The sequence below is a fragment of the Heterodontus francisci genome, chromosome 46 (assembly GCF_036365525.1).
Source record: "Heterodontus francisci isolate sHetFra1 chromosome 46, sHetFra1.hap1, whole genome shotgun sequence".
In the NCBI taxonomy this organism is placed as follows: domain Eukaryota; kingdom Metazoa; phylum Chordata; class Chondrichthyes; order Heterodontiformes; family Heterodontidae; genus Heterodontus; species Heterodontus francisci.
In genome coordinates, this window is record NC_090416.1 from 14,420,406 (window position 1) to 14,438,056 (window position 17,651).

General features: G+C 43.3%; 1 protein-coding gene across 4 annotated transcripts in view; it reads left to right on the plus strand.

The window, feature by feature from the left end:
• Positions 1 to 1,411: 1,411 nt before the first annotated feature.
• The window catches only part of gabpb2b (GA binding protein transcription factor subunit beta 2b), a 43,115-nt gene continuing 26,875 nt past the window's right edge, over positions 1,412 to 17,651 (plus strand). Inside the window, exons 1-2 of one of the 4 annotated variants that reach the window (XM_068022513.1) lie at positions 1,412 to 5,712; positions 15,966 to 16,073. In XM_068022513.1, the coding sequence (XP_067878614.1) occupies positions 15,966 to 16,073 (108 nt within the window). In that variant the 5' untranslated portion in view covers positions 1,412 to 5,712. Of the gene's footprint in view, positions 5,713 to 5,751; positions 6,758 to 10,666; positions 10,691 to 15,965; positions 16,074 to 17,651 lie in introns of those variants that run through there. The other 3 variants (XM_068022512.1, XM_068022515.1, XM_068022514.1) reach the window with 3 other exon arrangements.

The following is a 17,651-nucleotide window of genomic DNA, read 5'->3' on the forward strand; positions in this document are numbered from 1 at the left end:
CTCCTTTTCTTTTCTTCCCTCCCTCCCTCCCTCCCTCCCTCCCTCCTTTTCTTTCTTCCCTCCCTCCCTCCTTTTCTTTTCTTCTCCCTCCTCCCTCCTTTTCTTTTCTTCCCTCCCTCCCTCCCTCCCTCCCTCCTTTTCTTTTCCTCCCTCCCTCCCTCCTTTTCTTTTCCTCCCTCCCTCCCTCCTTTTCTTTTCTTCCCTCCCTCCCTCCCTCCCTCCCTCCCTCCTTTTCTTTTCTTTTCTTTCCCTCCCTCCCTCCCTCCCTCCCTTTCTTTTCTTTTCTTTCCCTCCCTCCCTCCCTCCCTCCTTTTCTTTTCTTTCCCTCCCTCCCTCCCTCCTCCTTTTCTTTTCTTTTCCTCCCTCCCTCCCTCCTTTTCTTTTCTTTTCCTCCCTCCCTCCCTCCCTCCTTTTCTTTTCTTTTCCTCCCTCCCTCCCTCCCTCCCTCCTTTTCTTTTCTTTTCCTCCCTCCCTCCCTCCTTTTCTTTTCTTTTCTTTTCCTCCCTCCCTCCCTCCTTTTCTTTTCTTTCTTTTCCTCCCTCCCTCCCTCCTTTTCTTTTCTTTTCTTTTCCTCCCTCCCTCCCTCCTTTTCTTTTCTTTTCTTTTCCTCCCTCCCTCCTTTTCTTTTCTTTTCCTCCCTCCCTCCCTCCTTTTCTTTTCTTTTCCTCCCTCCCTCCCTCCTTTTCTTTTCTTTTCCTCCCTCCCTCCCTCCTTTTCTTTTCTTTTCCTCCCTCCCTCCCTCCTTTTCTTTTCTTTTCCTCCCTCCCTCCCTCCTTTTCTTTTCTTTTCCTCCCTCCCTCCCTCCCTCCTTTTCTTTTCTTTTCCTCCCTCCCTCCCTCCCTCCTTTTCTTTTCTTTTCCTCCCTCCCTCCCTCCTTTTCTTTTCTTTTCCTCCCTCCCTCCCTCCTTTTCTTTTCTTTTCCTCCCTCCCTCCCTCCTTTTCTTTTCTTTTCCTCCCTCCCTCCCTCCTTTTCTTTTCTTTTCCTCCCTCCCTCCCTCCTTTTCTTTTCTTTTCCTCCCTCCCTCCCTCCCTCCCTCCTTTTCTTTTCCTCCCTCCCTCCCTCCCTCCCTCCTTTTCTTTTCTTTCCCTCCCTCCCTCCCTCCCTCCCTCCCTCCCTCCCTCCTTTTCTTTTCTTTTCCTCCCTCCCTCCCTCCCTTCTTTTCTTTTCTTTTCCTCCCTCCTTCTCCTCCTTTTTTCTCCCTCCCTCCCTCCCTCCCTCCCTCCTTTTTTCCTTTCCCCCCCCACTCTCTCCCTCCCCATTATTTTTTTATTCTCTCCTTCTACGTTTTCTTTTCTCATTCCCTTTTGCTCTTGATTTTCTCCTCTTCTCTCCCCTTCTCTAATCTTGTTCCTTCCTTCTCTCTGATTTTCAGTTGTCCTCTTTTTTTTTTTCTTACCCCTTTCTCTTTGATTTTCTTTTTTTCTTCCCTCTTTATTGATTTTTCTTCCCACCCTTTCTGGTTCCAACTCATCAGTCTTGTCTCATCCTGTTGCACTCTGACTAATGGGAAAAGATTTAGTTGTTGCCTGAAAGTCTGGAACAGAATGAATTGCTACCAGAGAAGATTATTATTTTTAAAGAAATTGTCAAATAATTTGTTTGCATTTGATTTAAAAAAAAAGAATGCACATATTGCTTATTTTCGCCAGCCAACGTTGAAATCGCTTTACTGATTATATTCTTGAAGGGGGAAAGGTTTGCTGGGCTGTGGGCAGGGTCATGATGGGCTGAGCGGCCCCATGTGCTGTATGCGGAATTTGTGTATGCGTTTATATTTTCAAGTCAGTTGTCGTGTGAACCTAAGATAGTGACTGTCGGCAGGCCTTTTGACCATGCGGGGCATCGTAGGCGAGCCTGCTGCTGTTGCCCACTCTGACTGTACGCTGTCTTAATGAGCTGGAATGTGATCAGGACCCTCAATTATTCCCTTCCACTTTCCTTAGCCTCAGGCTAAGCCGATTGTCATGTCAGTAAATGAGCTAGTCACCTGCTTTTTCTGCAAGGAGCGTTTATGGGGTGTGTTGCCAGATAACTAGCCCGTTTTTTAAAAAAAACTAGAGCGGAAAGTTGAACGGCAAGAGAAGATTATGGCTTTGACTCAGATAAACTGACATGCTTAAGACTGGTGATGGGACCTTAGAAATCCACTGCAAGATAGTATGGTGCATTTACACAGAGGCAGAGGGGTATGGAATTTCATAGGTAACCAGGAATGTTGCAGTTGGTGTTGGCTAGTGTTTTTTTTTGTATAAGTAAACTTTTGGGATCCTTCGTGCCATTCTTATGGAGAAGTTGCTCTTTGCAATAAGAGTCTGTCAACTTGAAAGGCAATCTTCTGGCTCATGTGCCTGAGCACAGCGCTAGACAGTCATAGAACCGCTGCCTGCACCCCCACTCCCCGGCCTGTTGCTTATTTGATTAAATAAGTGCTGTCAAAAGTTTATCCATTGGGAAGACCCAGTGCTGGCTTCAAGGGCTTTGTGGTATTGCAGTTTCAAACAGGAAGACCTGGTGGCGATTTTGTTAGAACCAGGAAGGCCCATTATGTTGCTGTGTGTGTGTGTCGTTCGGCGTTGCCACTTGTTACATTGCAGTACTATCCGACATGCGAACCATTGCTGACACAGTGCATGTTGGTGCTGAGCCACCTGGTATTGTCCAAATGCTGTATTAACACTGTCCTCAGTTGTTCGTCTTGTAGATGGGACGTTAAATCAAGGCCCCCGTCTACCCCTCTCGGGAAGCTAAAAGATCACGTGGCCATTATTGGAAGAAGAGCAGGGTGCAGTTTTTGCAGTGTCCTGGGGCCAATATTTAATGCTGTGGGTCATTATCACATTGCTGTTTGTGGAAGCTTGCTGTGTGCAAACTGGCTGCAGTGTTTCCTACATTCCAACAGTGACTACACTTCATTGGCTGTAAAGCGCTTTGGAACATTCTGAGGTTGTGAAAGGCCACAGAAGTGCAAGGTTTTTTTTTTATTTATTCATTTTTCCAGGAAGTAAAATGTCATATGATGCCTTTTCTCATTGCAGTCAGGAGATGGTGGTTACTGTCCAAATGACTAGTGGTTAGCAAAAAGTTGATTCCTTTTTATATATTTAAAAAAAAATTGCTCAGGGTTACAAGACAGTAATGTAGTTCAGGGGATGTCGGTGACCTGTTGAATGGAATGTGCCATTTAATGTGAAAAGTGTAAGATTGCACATGTTGCCCTTGCCAGTTAATGTCAGTTGTCAAAAAATGGAGAAAGATTCGCAAGCAATTGACTGCACTGTCTGAAGACATGGGACAAAAATTACAATATGTTTTTATCCCAGTTAGATTAGAATTCGATAACTACTTGAAGGTGGAAAGGGTGGGCAAAGGGAACTAATTGGATAGCACTTTCAAAGAGCCAGCACAGGCATGATGGGCCAAATGGCAGCCTCCTGTGCTGTATTCTACAAATTTGGAATGGTTAAATAATTACAATAATTGTTTGCATCTGGAGAGAATTTGATGTCAGAAGAGTACAACGCACCCATAAAGGCATTGGTGGACTGAATCATATTTAAATAAAACTTGCAGATGATTCCAGGACTCCTGAGAAGTTGTAAGGATTGATTGACTAAGCTGGTCTTGTTGGAGTAAAGCAGACTTCTTTGCAATTTTCTCCCTGGGTTTGGGGTTGGGGATAACTTTTGCTGGGTACAATTCCATAGCTGTCTTTTTAGTATCCTGCCAGGAGACCATTTTTAATGTGTGAGCCAATGGATGTTGCAGATTACACACCTGTTTTACCTTTAAGGTTTAAATTTATTTAAAAATCTTTTTTGATCTTGTCAAAGGGAAAAGAAAGGATATCCAGCATAGCTTGCTAACCTACATTGTCTCCAGGGTCAAGCAATGGCATGATTTTAAAATTCTCAATTGTTGTTTTCAAATCCCTCCATAGTCCCGCTCCCTTCCTGTCTCTGTAATCCCCTCCAGCCCTCAGCTCTCTGCACTTTTCCAATTCTGGCCTCTTGAGCATCTCCGATTTCCATCGCTCTACCATTGGCAGCTGTGCCATCAACTGCCTAGGACCTAAGCTCCGGAGTTCCCTCCCTACACTTCTCCACCTCGCATTCCTCCTTTAAGACACTCCTTTAAACCTATTTCTTTGACCAAGCTTTTGGCCATCTGCCCTTGTATCACCTTATGTGCCTCGGTGTCTAATTTTTCTTTATAACGCTTCTGTGAAGTACTTTGGGATGTTTTATTATGTTAAAGGCTCTATATAAATATAAGTTGTTGTAGGGTGAAAGTATGACACATACAGGACATGATCAAAATCAAGCATGTATACAGAGCAAGAGCGAGAACAGATGATTAAGATCTGAAAAACAGACATGAGAGGAAAGTATGTGCAGAGAGAGAGATATATAGGGTTACGGAAAGAATTAGATGAGCAGGAATGCACAAATTACAAATGTTAATTTTTTCCACTGTAATCAGGAAATGAACAAGTGCTAGTTACCCGAAACTATAACTAAATACAGGATGTGAGTATAAAATTGGCAAGGCTTAACTGAGGTAGATACTAAGAGAATTCAGACTCTTGTTTTTTCCCCCCCAGCTCCATATCAATCAGCTTCATTAATCCATGCCAGCAGCTCCTGGTAGCTGTTATTAGATTTTCACCTCACGCAAGGTGATGTTTGGAAAGACCATTTAAATTTTGGTTTTGCAGCCTTAAAGAGAGAGGGCTGTGAGGGGAACTTGTAGAGCTATGTAAGACAGTTATTGGGTATAGAAATGACAAGTCCAGAACATTATTTCAAGTTGAAACTGAACAATCAGACAAGGGGACGCAGATTGAACTACGAAGAATAAAACATGCTTCCAAGTAGAGTAGTGGAGGTTAAAACCATGGGATTAGTTAAGGCAGAAGCTGCGACTTGTGGGTCTTTCTGGATTGGGGATCTAAGATGGGCTGGAGACCTTTCAGGTTATGCTGAGGCATGCTATACAATGCCACTCAATTGTCACTCCAACTACAGGTCCGAGGAGTTCGTGGATTTCTTTGTCACGAAGATTGAGATCATCCGATCAGCTGCCTCTACCACTCCCCCCACCCTTCCCCTAACCCACTGGGCCAAACTTCCGCTAAGGTTCTGATGAAAGGTCACAGACCTGAAACATTAACTCTGTTTCTCTCCACAGATGCTGCCAGATCTGCTAACTGCCAGCATTTTCTGTTCTTACTTCAGATTTACAGCATCTGCAATGTTTTGCTTTTATTCCTCTAAGGTTCCCCCATTCCCTAGCCCTGAACTTGCTTCTTTCTCTAGTTTCTCTCCTCTTTCCCCTCACGCTCTCTCCTAGCTCATCTTGTCTGTGAAACCCTCGATCCTATTCTCACTGAACTGCTGACTACTGAGTTGCTCTTCCTGGCTCCCCTGTTAACCGATGCTGTTTAACGGTCCTTTATCCTTACGTACTGCTCACGCACCCCCCCCCCCCCCCCCAACTTCTTCAAATCTACTGTCATCACCCTCTCAAACCAATCCTTGACCCCTCCATCCTTGCCAACCCCTCTTTTGTCTCCAAAGTCCTTCAATGTATTTTTGCCTCCCATGTTCTGGAACTCCACATTTGAATCCCTCACGCCAGGTTTCCATCCCTGCTACAGTACTGAAATGGTTCTTATCAAAGTTACAGATGACATCCTATTTTGACTGACAAAGGTAAGTAGTCCCCTCCTTGTCCTTCTCGTCCTGTCTGCAGCCTTTTCCATAGTTGATCACACCATCCTCCTCCATCATTGTCCAACTCTGGACTTGCCTCTCTCGACCTCTCTGCCTTTCTCTCTTTCTGTCCTCCTGTAAGACATTGCTTAAAATCTACCTGTTAGACCAAGCTTTTGGTCATCTGTCCTAACATCTCCTTTGTGGCTTGGTGTCATATTTTGTTTTATAACGCTCCTGTGAAGCGCCTTGGCAGGTTTTACTAGTTAAGTTGTTGTTGAGTACTTTATTACTTAATTTACAATTAAAACACCTGGAAAAGTTTTATTTTAAGAAAAGCAAACTTCTTGACTTTTCACCCAATTTTCTTCAACTCCACATTTTCTCTAATTTTCCAGAGTCTGTCGCCTTTTCACTTTTTTCTATCATTTTATTTTTACACTGAGCATCTTCATTATTTGACTGATTTTGCTGGGGTCCCACCATTCCTTTTAGTGCTTGGCCCCTGGGTTATAAATGCTGGTTTCTAATTGGCTGAAAGCCAACCCTGAATGTTGGATTTTCCAGCCAATCAAGGACCAGAAATGTAAGCTTTTCGATGAAATGTTACAGAAACATTGCTGTTGGTTGAGTCATTTTGGCCCTGGCCCAGCAGTCTGCTCACATCCTCCTACAAGAACTTGCTTCGGTCTCTTATCTACAAGGAGTCAGATAAGTGAAGAGGAGATATGGCTGCCGTTTGACAGAACACTGCCTGAGATACACTGAAGACTGTAGGAATGGAGTACAGCCCGTCTGTGATGAATAATACAAAATATTTAAATTTGATTTCCTCAAATTTTTAACCACGGAGAAAAAATTAACCGATTGTTAACGATACTGCGGACTGTACGTGGTCTGCTGGGAGGAGTTTGTTAAATGAGTCAAATGGCATGCCCTTGTTCTCTTAAACATCAATATCTAACCTCCTTAAAATAAAAAGATAAATTTCCAAATGCTGGAATTGCACGGATGAAGAATTAGTATCCATGAAGAGTAAAGGCAGGTTAGTTGATTTTATCCCTCCCCCCTTATTCTCACTCAGTTTATTTAGGCGATCCTGCTGAAGTGCCAGTCCATCTTTCAATCTTCAGTCCTGATAAGGGATAGCTATCTAACCTGCTGTATAGTTCCAGCATGTTCTGGTTTCATTCTAACACTATACTATAGCCATGCAGTCGATCCCTGGAAGTATTGCTCAGTTTTTGTCTGAAACCTCTCAATGGGTGACTTCTATATTCTAGGGAGCCCAGTCCCTTCAGTTATGTTTATTGAAATCTGTAATTTGATTACAGCAATGTTCTTTGTCTGGTGGAACCTGCTAGATAGACCAAAATAGTTATTTTCCGCGCTATGCATTCTTTGTATGTGCATATAGTCTAAAAGAATTGCATTTGTATAGTGCCTTTCATGACAGCAGGCTGTTCCAAAGTGCTTTACAGCCATCGTACCTTGGTAGTTGAGTCACTGTTGTAATGTAGGAAACTTGGTAGCCGATTTGTGCACAACACTGTGATAATGACGAGATAATCTGCTTTAGTAATGTTGATTGAGGGGTAAATATTGGCCAGGAAATTGGGGAGAACTCTCCCACCCTCCTTCCTGCAGTGGCCATGGGATTTTTTTATGTTCACCTGAGAGAGCAGACAGGCCGTGTGTATAACGTTTCATTCAAAAAGGTAGCATTGCCAGATTTGCTGCACTCCCTTGGTACTGCACTGAATTGTCAGTCAGGATTATGTGCTCAAGTCTCTGGAGTGGGGTTCGAACACACAACCTTCTGACTCGGGCTAAAGTGCCACAGCTAACATTTTTTTTAGTTCATCTTAGTGGAGAGGAGCTATAACACGGCCACTCAAAAATAAGCTGCACTAAGGAAGTTGACAAAGATACTCGCTACAGTGTTTTGAGATGGAGGGATAAAAACGCAGATGTTACTCGCAAGCTGCTGTTTCATTGCTTTTCAGCTCATCAAACTGGTATTTCCAAACATGCTAGAGGCCTCCAATCTGAGGCACACAGAAGTACCAAAAAAATTACCACTGGACAACCAAGCGCATTGTCTTTGATGGATTTTAAGTGCTCCAGCATTGGCGGCCATGTCTTTAGCTGCTTCGGCCTTAAGCTCCGGAATTCCATCCCTAAACCTGCCTGCAACTCACTCTTCCTTTAAGCTGCCCCTTGAAACCTACTTCATCTATTCTAATATCTCCTTATGTGGCTCAGTGTCCAATTTTGTTAATGTTCCTGTGAAATGCCATGGCATGTTTTTACTATATTCAAGGTGCTATAGAAATGGCAAGTTGTTGGTGACTGGATGGTTATAGTATGCTTTGTGAGCAGAGTGTATTTTCAGATCATGTCATAGCCTTGACTTATGGATATTTCTATTCATCTCTGTTGGCTACTTGCCATGTTTTTCTGCATTGCTTTGGTTGATTACTGATCATAGTTCTGCCCTACATGTAGAAGACATGATGCTTGCATTCAGCTGCCTTTTCTTTTTGGAAATGGCACCACAATTCTATGCCATTCATGTTACTGCAAGCTGAAAATATAAAATCTGACAACACTTCCCTTCCCCTGTATAAGTGCTATCACGAGAATTTCAGTTAAGGGTAATATGTGGCCATTCTTAATGCTCATACTGCATGGAGAAATGCCCAGCAATACAACTCTGCTTCTAAAGCTGAGTTGTGTCACAGGCCTATCTCTGGTAGTGACGGGAGCATGTTGTGATGAAGGATTGACTACTACCTCATACAAGAGGGATATAAAAGTATGATTTATTCCCCCCTGTAAGTGTACAGTAAATTTACCTCATGCTACTACTGTTGGCATGAATATTCGTGACCTAGCTGGACTAGAATTAAAAAATCACATTTAGCCCATCACTATAAGGGTTACAGAACCAGGGCATGTAGATGGAGTTAAGATACAGATTAGCTATGATCTAATTGAATGATGATACAGCCTTGAGGGTCTGAGTGACCTATGTTACTATGGTCCCTCATTTGCCAGCAGATCCAGAAACACGTAATGGAAGTGACTAGTCTTCTGCTGGGTTGAGGCAGTTTACAGCTATGGTACTGACTGTGACAACACTGAAAGTTCTGCTTTTGGTACAGATGAAGTTCAAAATTTGGAGTTTTCTTTGAATCTGCTTTGAGACTTGCTTCTTGACTTGCTGGTGAAACCAGTAACATCAAATATCTGAATCCTTGCTCGAGTGTGCACTACTCAAAAGGCTGGTCACAGTATGCATTGCTAACAATGGCTACTCTTCTGGCCCCTGTAACATTACTTCTGCTCCCCAATGATCTATCCTTGCCCCCATTGTTGCCTGTTCCTCATCTATATGCTGCCCCTTAGTGATATCGTCTGAAGACATGGGGTCAGCTTCCGAATGTATGCTGAAGGCACCCAGCTCTATTTCACTATTACATCTCTCATCCCCTTCACTGCTTTTGTTGTCAGATCGCTTGTCCCACATCCAGTCTTTGGATGAACTGCAGTTTCCTCCAGTTAACCAGTACGATGACGGAAAAAGACCTTTTGTCCCATCACAAACTCTGCACCCTTGCCACTGAATCCAACCCCTGTGTGACCACTGTCTTCAACTGAACCAGATTCTTCTCCACCTTAACATCCTGTTCAACTACAAGCTGAGCTACCGATCCCATATCCACTGCATCACAAAGACTGACTCTATAACATCTCTTTGTCAGCTCACCTGCTGCTGAAACTGTTATCTGCGTACCTTTGTCACCTCCAGAGTCAACTATCTCAAAGCTCTTTTGGGTGTCCTCTTAACGGCAGACTTTGTAAATGCCAGCTTGTTTCTGTATCCTATTCCATGTCGAGGTGCTTTCACTCATTGCTGTTGTCTTTGTTGAGCTACATGGCTCCAGGTGTCTCAAAGGCTCCAATGCAAAAGTGTCAATGTCGTATTTAAATTCCTTCATGGTCTTGCCCCTTCCTATCTTTGCAGTGCTCCAAGAAATCTCTGTTCCTGCAATTCAGGCCCCTTGTGCATCCTCCACCTTCCCTTCACCCCTCCATTTTTGCCTGAGTTTTTAACCGCCTAAGCCCATGCTCTGAAATTCCTTCCGAAACCCTTCTGTCATCATCTCCTTTTAAGACCATCTGTTTGGTTTTCTCGCAAAGTTGACATTTCTATTTTTGTAATCTGAGAAGATCCAATCGCATCATAGCCATCTGAACCACTCCCATTGAAGACGCTAGAAATCAGGGAGCTGTGGGTGGCTGGGTACAGGGGCAAAAATAAACTTTCTTCAGACCTGGTCCTGTCCATGTATAGCAGGCAAATCACATTCACACAAACCCTCCTGCTGTAAGCACCGGGGACTGTACTTCGTGCTGGGCTATGGGATTATTCGGTGTGCTGTCCAATCTGAGTATCTAGCCTGATACTCCAACTAAAAGATTTAAATTCAATCTCCACTTTGATGGAGTGTTCGAATAAATGTTTTTAAACTTTTTAAAAGAATAAATCACTGTGATGGTATTTTTTTGAAATAAATGCACTTTTAACAAAAGAAGAAATCATGCACTCTTTAAAACGAGCAGTTGTTATGACTTTCTGCTTTAGCATTATATAGACTAGTGGTCTTATAGCACCCTTTTGCAACAGTTAAGAATCGTCTTTCTGCCTGTTTCCTCTCTCTGAAGGGCCATGTGAAGTTTAGTGCATTAAAGGTGCCATATAAATGCAACTTGATATTGGGCTTGCAATCTGCCACCGCCTGAATGATGCGTCTTAGTGCATCAAACCACTGTTGCGCCTTCCTTTAAAAAAATTTCCCCCAGAAATATTGATGAATTTCATTTTAGTCCTTCTCCATATGACTCATTGTTTTTTGGTTGAACAGGAAAGGAAGTCCCTGGTTTGAAGAACTCCTGTGTGCAATTGCTGAAGGTTGTAATTTTTTTTTTAAATTCCCCTGGTGCATTCAAAATATCTGGAAAAACAAGCCTAAGTTTTGCACAAACAGCATTTCATGACTCCAATTTTCTCATCACATCACAGTTACTCTTGGAACAGTTTCCCAAACCTCCCTTCACAGGAAATTGTGAGGACTGCTTCTGGCTCTAATTAAATTTGCACTATATTTTAGTTTGGAGGCAGCTAGTGTGATAGTCAGGCACAGTTCTTCTACACCTTCACTGCTCTGAAGGTGAAGGCAGGGAGTTTTCAACTCAGATTTGGTGTTTACTCACATAAGCACTTTTATTGTCTTTTGGTGTAATTATCTTCAGTGGGATCTTCTGCAGTGCTAATAGTCTCTGGCCAGAGGTAGAGTGGCTGATCTGCTCCAGCGCTAAGACTCTGAGAACATAACCATAAAATATAAGAGCAGGAACGTTATGCCGGCGCTGTACAAAAGCACTAATGAGGCCACAGTGTGCAGTTCTGGTCACCACGCTATAGGAAAGATGTGATTGCACTAGAGAGGGTACAGAGGAGATTTACAAAGATGTTGCCCGGACTAGAGAAATTTAGTTATGAGGAAAGATTGAATAGGCTGGGGTTGTTTTCTTTGGAACAGGGGAAGCTGAGGGGAGACCTAATTGAAGTGGATATGAGGGTTCTAGATAAGTAGATAAGAAGGCCCTGTTCTTCTTTGTTGATGGGTTCATAACCAGAGGGCATAGATTTAGTGCAAGAGATAGGAGGCTTAGTGGTGATTCAAGGAGAAACTTTTTCACCCAGAGGGTGGTGGGGATCTGGAACTTGGTGCCTGAAAGGGTGGGAGAGGCAGAAACCCTCATGACATTTAAAAAAACACTCGGATATACACTTGAAGTGTAAGGCAATAGACCAAGAGCTGGAAAGTGGGATTAGGTTATCAGCTGGTGTGCACACGATGGGGCAAATGGTCTCCTTCTGTGCTGTAAATTTCTGTGGTACTATGCTACCAACATAAGAAATAAGAGCATGTGTAGGCCATTTAGTCCTTCAAGCCTGCTTTGCAATTCAATATGATCATGGCTGACCTACCTTAATTTCATCTTACCCTGCTATCCCCATATCCCTCAATTCCCTTTGTGTCCAAAATCTATCGATCTCAGTCTTGCATATATAATCGACTGAGCATCCACAGCTCTCTGTGGTGGTGAATTCCAAAGATTCGCTACTGAGTGAAGAAATTTCTTCTCATTTCAGTGCTAAATGGCTGATGCCTTATTCTGAGATTGTAACCCCTAGTTCTAGACTCTGCAGCCAGAGGGATCATCCTCCCAGCATGGGTGCTTTTTTATTGTAGGCGTGCTGCCAACAGCAGGCTTGTGGCCATAAATGATGCTTTCTTAAGATGGAATTTATGCCTACAAATATTGGGCTCACGAATCTGCTATTGGTTAAAGGAAGAAAACTTGCATTTATTTTGGTAATCTTGGGTCGTCCTGAAGTACTTCACAGCCAATGGAAGTACTTTTGAGATGTCTTTGTTGATGTAATGTAGGAAACAAAAACAAGAAATGCTGGAATCACTCAGCAGGTCTGGCAGCATCTGTGGAAAGAGAAGCAGAGTTAACGTTTCGGGTCAGTGACCCTTCTTCGGAACTGACAAATATTAGAAAAGTCACAGATTATAAACAAGTGAGGTGGGGGTGGGGCAAGAGATAACAAAGGAGAAGGTGCAGATTGGACCAGGCCACATAACCCTGGTTTGCACACACCATGATCTCAGAATGTCTATTGACCATCTGTTTCAGTGACTTTGACTTGATGGAGACCAGTAGAACTCTCCTGCTAGTCTTTGATAGATTCATAGTGATCTTTTACATCTACCTGAGAGAACAGATAGGGCCTCAGTTTAATGCCTCATCCAAAAGATCTCAGCCAGTACAGTCATGCACTGATGTGTCAGCCTAGATTACGTTCCCAAGTCTCCGAGGTAGGGCTGGAATCCAGTGAGGTAATTCAGTGAGCCAAGATTGAATGCTCTGATCCTGCAAAAGAAACATGTCAAGTGGGTCCCTCCTGCTTACAGTTTACTAGTGTATTTCCAATGGCTTTTCCCATTTAAAAAGCAAGGACAAATCAAATTTCCACCATTGGTGCTGGTGTAGGTGTAGCTATGACGATCTGAAGCTTATGAACCTCCATTAGTGGTAGAGGTGTGCAGCTCCACAGAATGGTGATGCCAAAATAAGGAGTGTGCAACATGCATTGCAAATTTCATACATAGAACTATCGAAAAATTATGGCACAGAAGGAGGCCATTCAGCCCATCGTGTCTGTGCCGGCTGAAAAAAACTAGCCACCCAATCTAATCCCACCTTCCAGCACCTAGTCCATAGTCTTGCAGGTTACAGCACTTCAGGTGCAGGTACAAGTACCCTTTAAATGAGTTGAGGGTTTCTGCCTCCACCACCGTTCCTGACAGTGAATTCCAGACACCCACCACCCTCTTGGTGAAAAAGTTTTTTATCATGGCCCCTCTAATTCTTGCACCAATCACCTTAAATCTGTGCCGACTGGTAATTGACCTCTCTGCTAGGGGAAACAGATCCTTCCTGTCTGCTCCATCCAGGCCCCTCATAATTTTGTACACCTCTATTACGTCACCCCTCAGCCTCCTCTGTTTTAAGGAAAACAACTCTAGCCAATCCAATCTTTCCCCATAGCTGCAACTTTCAAGCCCTTGCCACATTCTTGTAAATCTCCTCTACTCTTTCCACAGCAATTATGTCCTTCCTGTATTGTGGTGACCAGAAACTGTACGCAGTACTCAGCTGTGGCCTATCCAGCATTTTATACAGTTCCAGCATAACATCCCTGCTTTTGTATTCTATACCTCAGCCAATAAAGGAAAGCATTCCATATTCCTTCTTTACCACTCTTATTTACCTGTCCTGCCACCTTCTGGGACCTGTGGACATGCACTCCAAAGTCTCTCACTTCTTCTACCCCTCTCAATATCCTCCAGTTTATTGTGTATTCCCTCGCTTTGTTTGCCTTCCCCAAATGCATTACCTCACATTTCTCTGGATTGAATTTCATTTGCCACTTTTCCACCCACTCAACCAAACCATTGATATCATTCTGGAGTCTACGGCTATCCTCTTCACTATTAACTACATGGCCAATTTTTGTGTCATCAGATTTCCCAATCATGCCTCCCACATTTAAGTCCAAATCATTAATATATACCACAAACAGCAAGGGACCCAACACTGAGCCCTGTGGAATGCCACTGGAAACCGCTTTCCATTCGCAAAAGCATCCATCGACTACTACCCTTTGTTTCCTGTCACTGAACCAATTTTGGATCCAACCTGCCACATTCATATAAAATCAGTTTCCCATTGCACTTGGGAGTTGAGACCAATTGAAGCTTGATTAGTGGAGGAGGAAAAATTGGGTCAGGGCGAACAGTTGTGATTCAGTTAAAAGTCCAGCATTTTGTCCTTATTTTTATGTTTCCATTGTAAAATCATATGTGCACATTTACAATAGACGCTACTGTGTAAACTTGGCATGCTGTAACTACATGTTCCTCCAATGGTGGCGCTTCAGTGCCTTCACTGGTCAGAGGGTAATTACAGCGTCACAAGTTTACACAGGTATTTTCCATTATAAATGTGGGCATACAAGTTTATAAGGACAGAATATTCATGCATACACAAATAAAGCAATGGAGGTTTGCATTATTGAGCACTTATCCATCACCCACTGGAATGTAGCACGCAGATTTTAGTCGTGTGCAGCACAAGTAATCTTTAGATAAAGTGTAAAAGCACAGTAAAGCCCAAGTATGACTTTTCACTTTCTGCCACCCTTTCCCCTTCTCCCCTTCCCCCACACATGATGCCAAGTCCTCTCCTGCATCACTTTTTGAAAGTATAAAATGCAATTTGGGCCAAGAATGGGAATGCAGCCAATGTAAAATCGCTGGTCGTTTCAGTGAGCCAGTTAAATGATTTGCAGACAAGGATGGGTAATGTTTTCCATACAACTGGAATGAAAAGCAACTCATACTCTCTGTCCTTAAAGCAGTGCCGCTTTCCTTCCTGCATTTTCCTACAGTCTTTTAAAACGCAGGCATGTCCGTCAGTTATTCGACCATGGAGGGTGACTAAGCCCAGTATTCCCTCCCTCACCACACACCTGCACATTCCCGCGTGATTTGCTGAGTAGCCCAGAAATGGGTCCCAAGCTGCTTTTATTTTTTTTTTCTCTCTTGCCCTTCTTTTGGAGGTCAAATTTATCCCCCCCCCCCCCCACAAGTTCTGTACCAGCAGAGATCACGAACTCGGTAGAGAATAAGAATTGAATCTGGTAACTTCCATTCATTATGGTTAGCTGTGACAGCAAGCAGTGCTGTTAGTTGTTCGGAGGTTAGGGGAGCCTACTAGGATGGTTTCTTTTAATGGTATATTCCTAGAGCCATAGAACATTCATGTGAACTCAGCTACAGTATTGCAATCTTTACAAGCTAACCCCAGTCACTTTGAAAAGACCAGTTGTTGATGTGAATTTTCTCCCTCCCCTGTCCTCTTCTGAAGGCTTTTAGCTCCTGCTGGGGTTAAGGATCCGGAAATGCTGGAAGATGTTTGATTGCCTTGTCCAATTGCCATTCCTCCCATGTTAGTTGTGACATTTGAGTGTGGGAAACTATTCAGTTATGTGCAGAACATCGCACATGAATCCCATACAGTTCTTGCCCTACATCAGCACAAGTGCACTTTCCAGGGAAGTCAGGTAGGACTGCGTGGGTGCGGTTCATTGAATAGCTATTAGCAGTGGGAAACTTGGCATTTAATTTTTCCCTCCCAAGCCCAGAGACAAAAAGACTAAGTGTAGCATTCCATCTCCCACCCCAGTTATCAGTTAACTCAAAACAGGCCGCCAGTCAAACCTGGGACCCTACTGAATTACATGGATCATTACAGCCCTCCCCCACCCCCACCCCGCCCTAAGCCATTGGGGAGCTGATAAGAATTTTTGAGTGTATAATTCTACTCAACCCTGCATACAAAATGTGCTGAAGGCTTGACTGAGACCACAACTTTTTGTGGTTTATCTCTGATTGAACTATGCAACAGCTGTTAGTGGATGGTAACATTTTGAGCTTCATTTATTATCCTTGGTGGTACTTAGTGAACAATGGGTTTTCATTCCCTCAGGCTCTTGCTGTTTAGTAACTGACTGTCCAGTTTATGTTTTTTCCCTTCCGCACGACCAGATGTCCCTGGTGGATTTGGGGAAGAGGCTTTTAGAGGCGGCTCGAAAAGGACAGGACGATGAGGTTCGAACACTAATGGCAAATGGCGCACCCTTCACCACGGATTGGGTAAGTTCACTTTGGGGGGATGGTGGGGGGAACGTTAAAAAAAAAAAAATTGTGGTGTTGCAATTGTTCAGGTTTTTAAAACGGGATACAAAAAACGTAAGTGTCTGTGTTCAGACAAGGTCCACCCACAGGAAGTGCCGAAAGAGAAAGTGGTGCCTTAAAACCTCAAACCACCACAATCTGGCTATGGACCAGTAGTACTGCAGTGCTCTGGGAGCACGTGGATAGCAGTGAGGGGGCTAGTTGTTAGGAAGGAGATCTGAATGCAGCAAGGAAGACGGGGATGTCAGGACCTTAAGAAATAAACTGAATGAGTTAGAAGCGATGGTGAACAGGGAGCAGATAGATATCATAGGAGTTACTGAAAGCTGGTTAAAGGATGAGGATGGTCAGACAGCAAATCTATATGTGTGAGGAGGAAAGGAAAAGGTGGGGTGGCAGGAATGCGTTTCGGGACACTGCAGAAAGAGAGATGGATGGACTGGTGTGGGAGAGCAGGTAAGGCATCAGTTATAATCACTGGGAGGGTTTATTCTTCATGACATAGATTGGGACTTAAACTGGGAACAGTCTGAGTTAATTGTGCTTCAAGAATCTCCTCTTAAAAAGTCTGAGGGGATCCACAAGCAGAAAGGCTATATTAGATTTGTTCCTATCTAACAATAAGCCAAGTTCAAGTAAGGGAATATTTGGGAGTCCAGTGATCAGAAAGTTATTAATTTTAAGGGTCAAATGAAGACAGAACAGATATCAAAACTATATCAAGAAATTGAATTTAAGGAGAGCAGACATTGAGTGGATAAAATGTTGTACGCGAAGAATAAAATGGGAAGAATTGTATCAGGGAAGAGTGTGGAGGGCAAAGTAGAAGCACGCTAAGGAGTTTTTTTTTCTTTTTTGCAGAGACGGTTTATCTCAGAAATATGTTGTGGGAGTAAACCCAAAATGGGTATGAAAGGGGAAGTCATGGAAGGCGTTGGGGAAAATAAAAGGCCGATTAAATCTTTAAAGTGCGTGGGGCGAAACTGAATAGAGAGAAACAGAAATGTTGATAGACGCAAAGGGGAAACACGGGAAATATAAAAGACACAGTTACATTCTTTAAGTAAATACGGAGCAAGAGAAGTGTGCAGGAGGAAGTAGAACCATTTATTAGTGGCAATGATGAGGTGCTGTCCGAGGGCTTAACTCTGCTTTTTTAAAGTTGAAATCCCTGTAGCTGCTACGTTCTGTCAAGTCCACATCTAGGCAGTGGGCAGCATAGGTTGGGGACTGGTCTTGTATTCTTGCGATTCACCTTGCTACTGTTAAAAGTTCTCGGAAGACTTTATATTTTAAACCTCTTCAAATTGTGAGACAGCGAAGTGAGGGTGAAGGCCACTTTCAATTTAAGGACAGCCAACATGTCTGGATTACGTTGTAGAAATTTCCAGACTGCTGATTTCCGAACTGTTGAACCCTAAGTGTTGGTTGAAGAGCTTAGATATAATCTTTCTCGATGGTACCACATGCCAACTTCACCCCCTCCATCCATAAAGATGAATGGCTGGTTTTAACTCTGTTATTGTGGGTGCAATA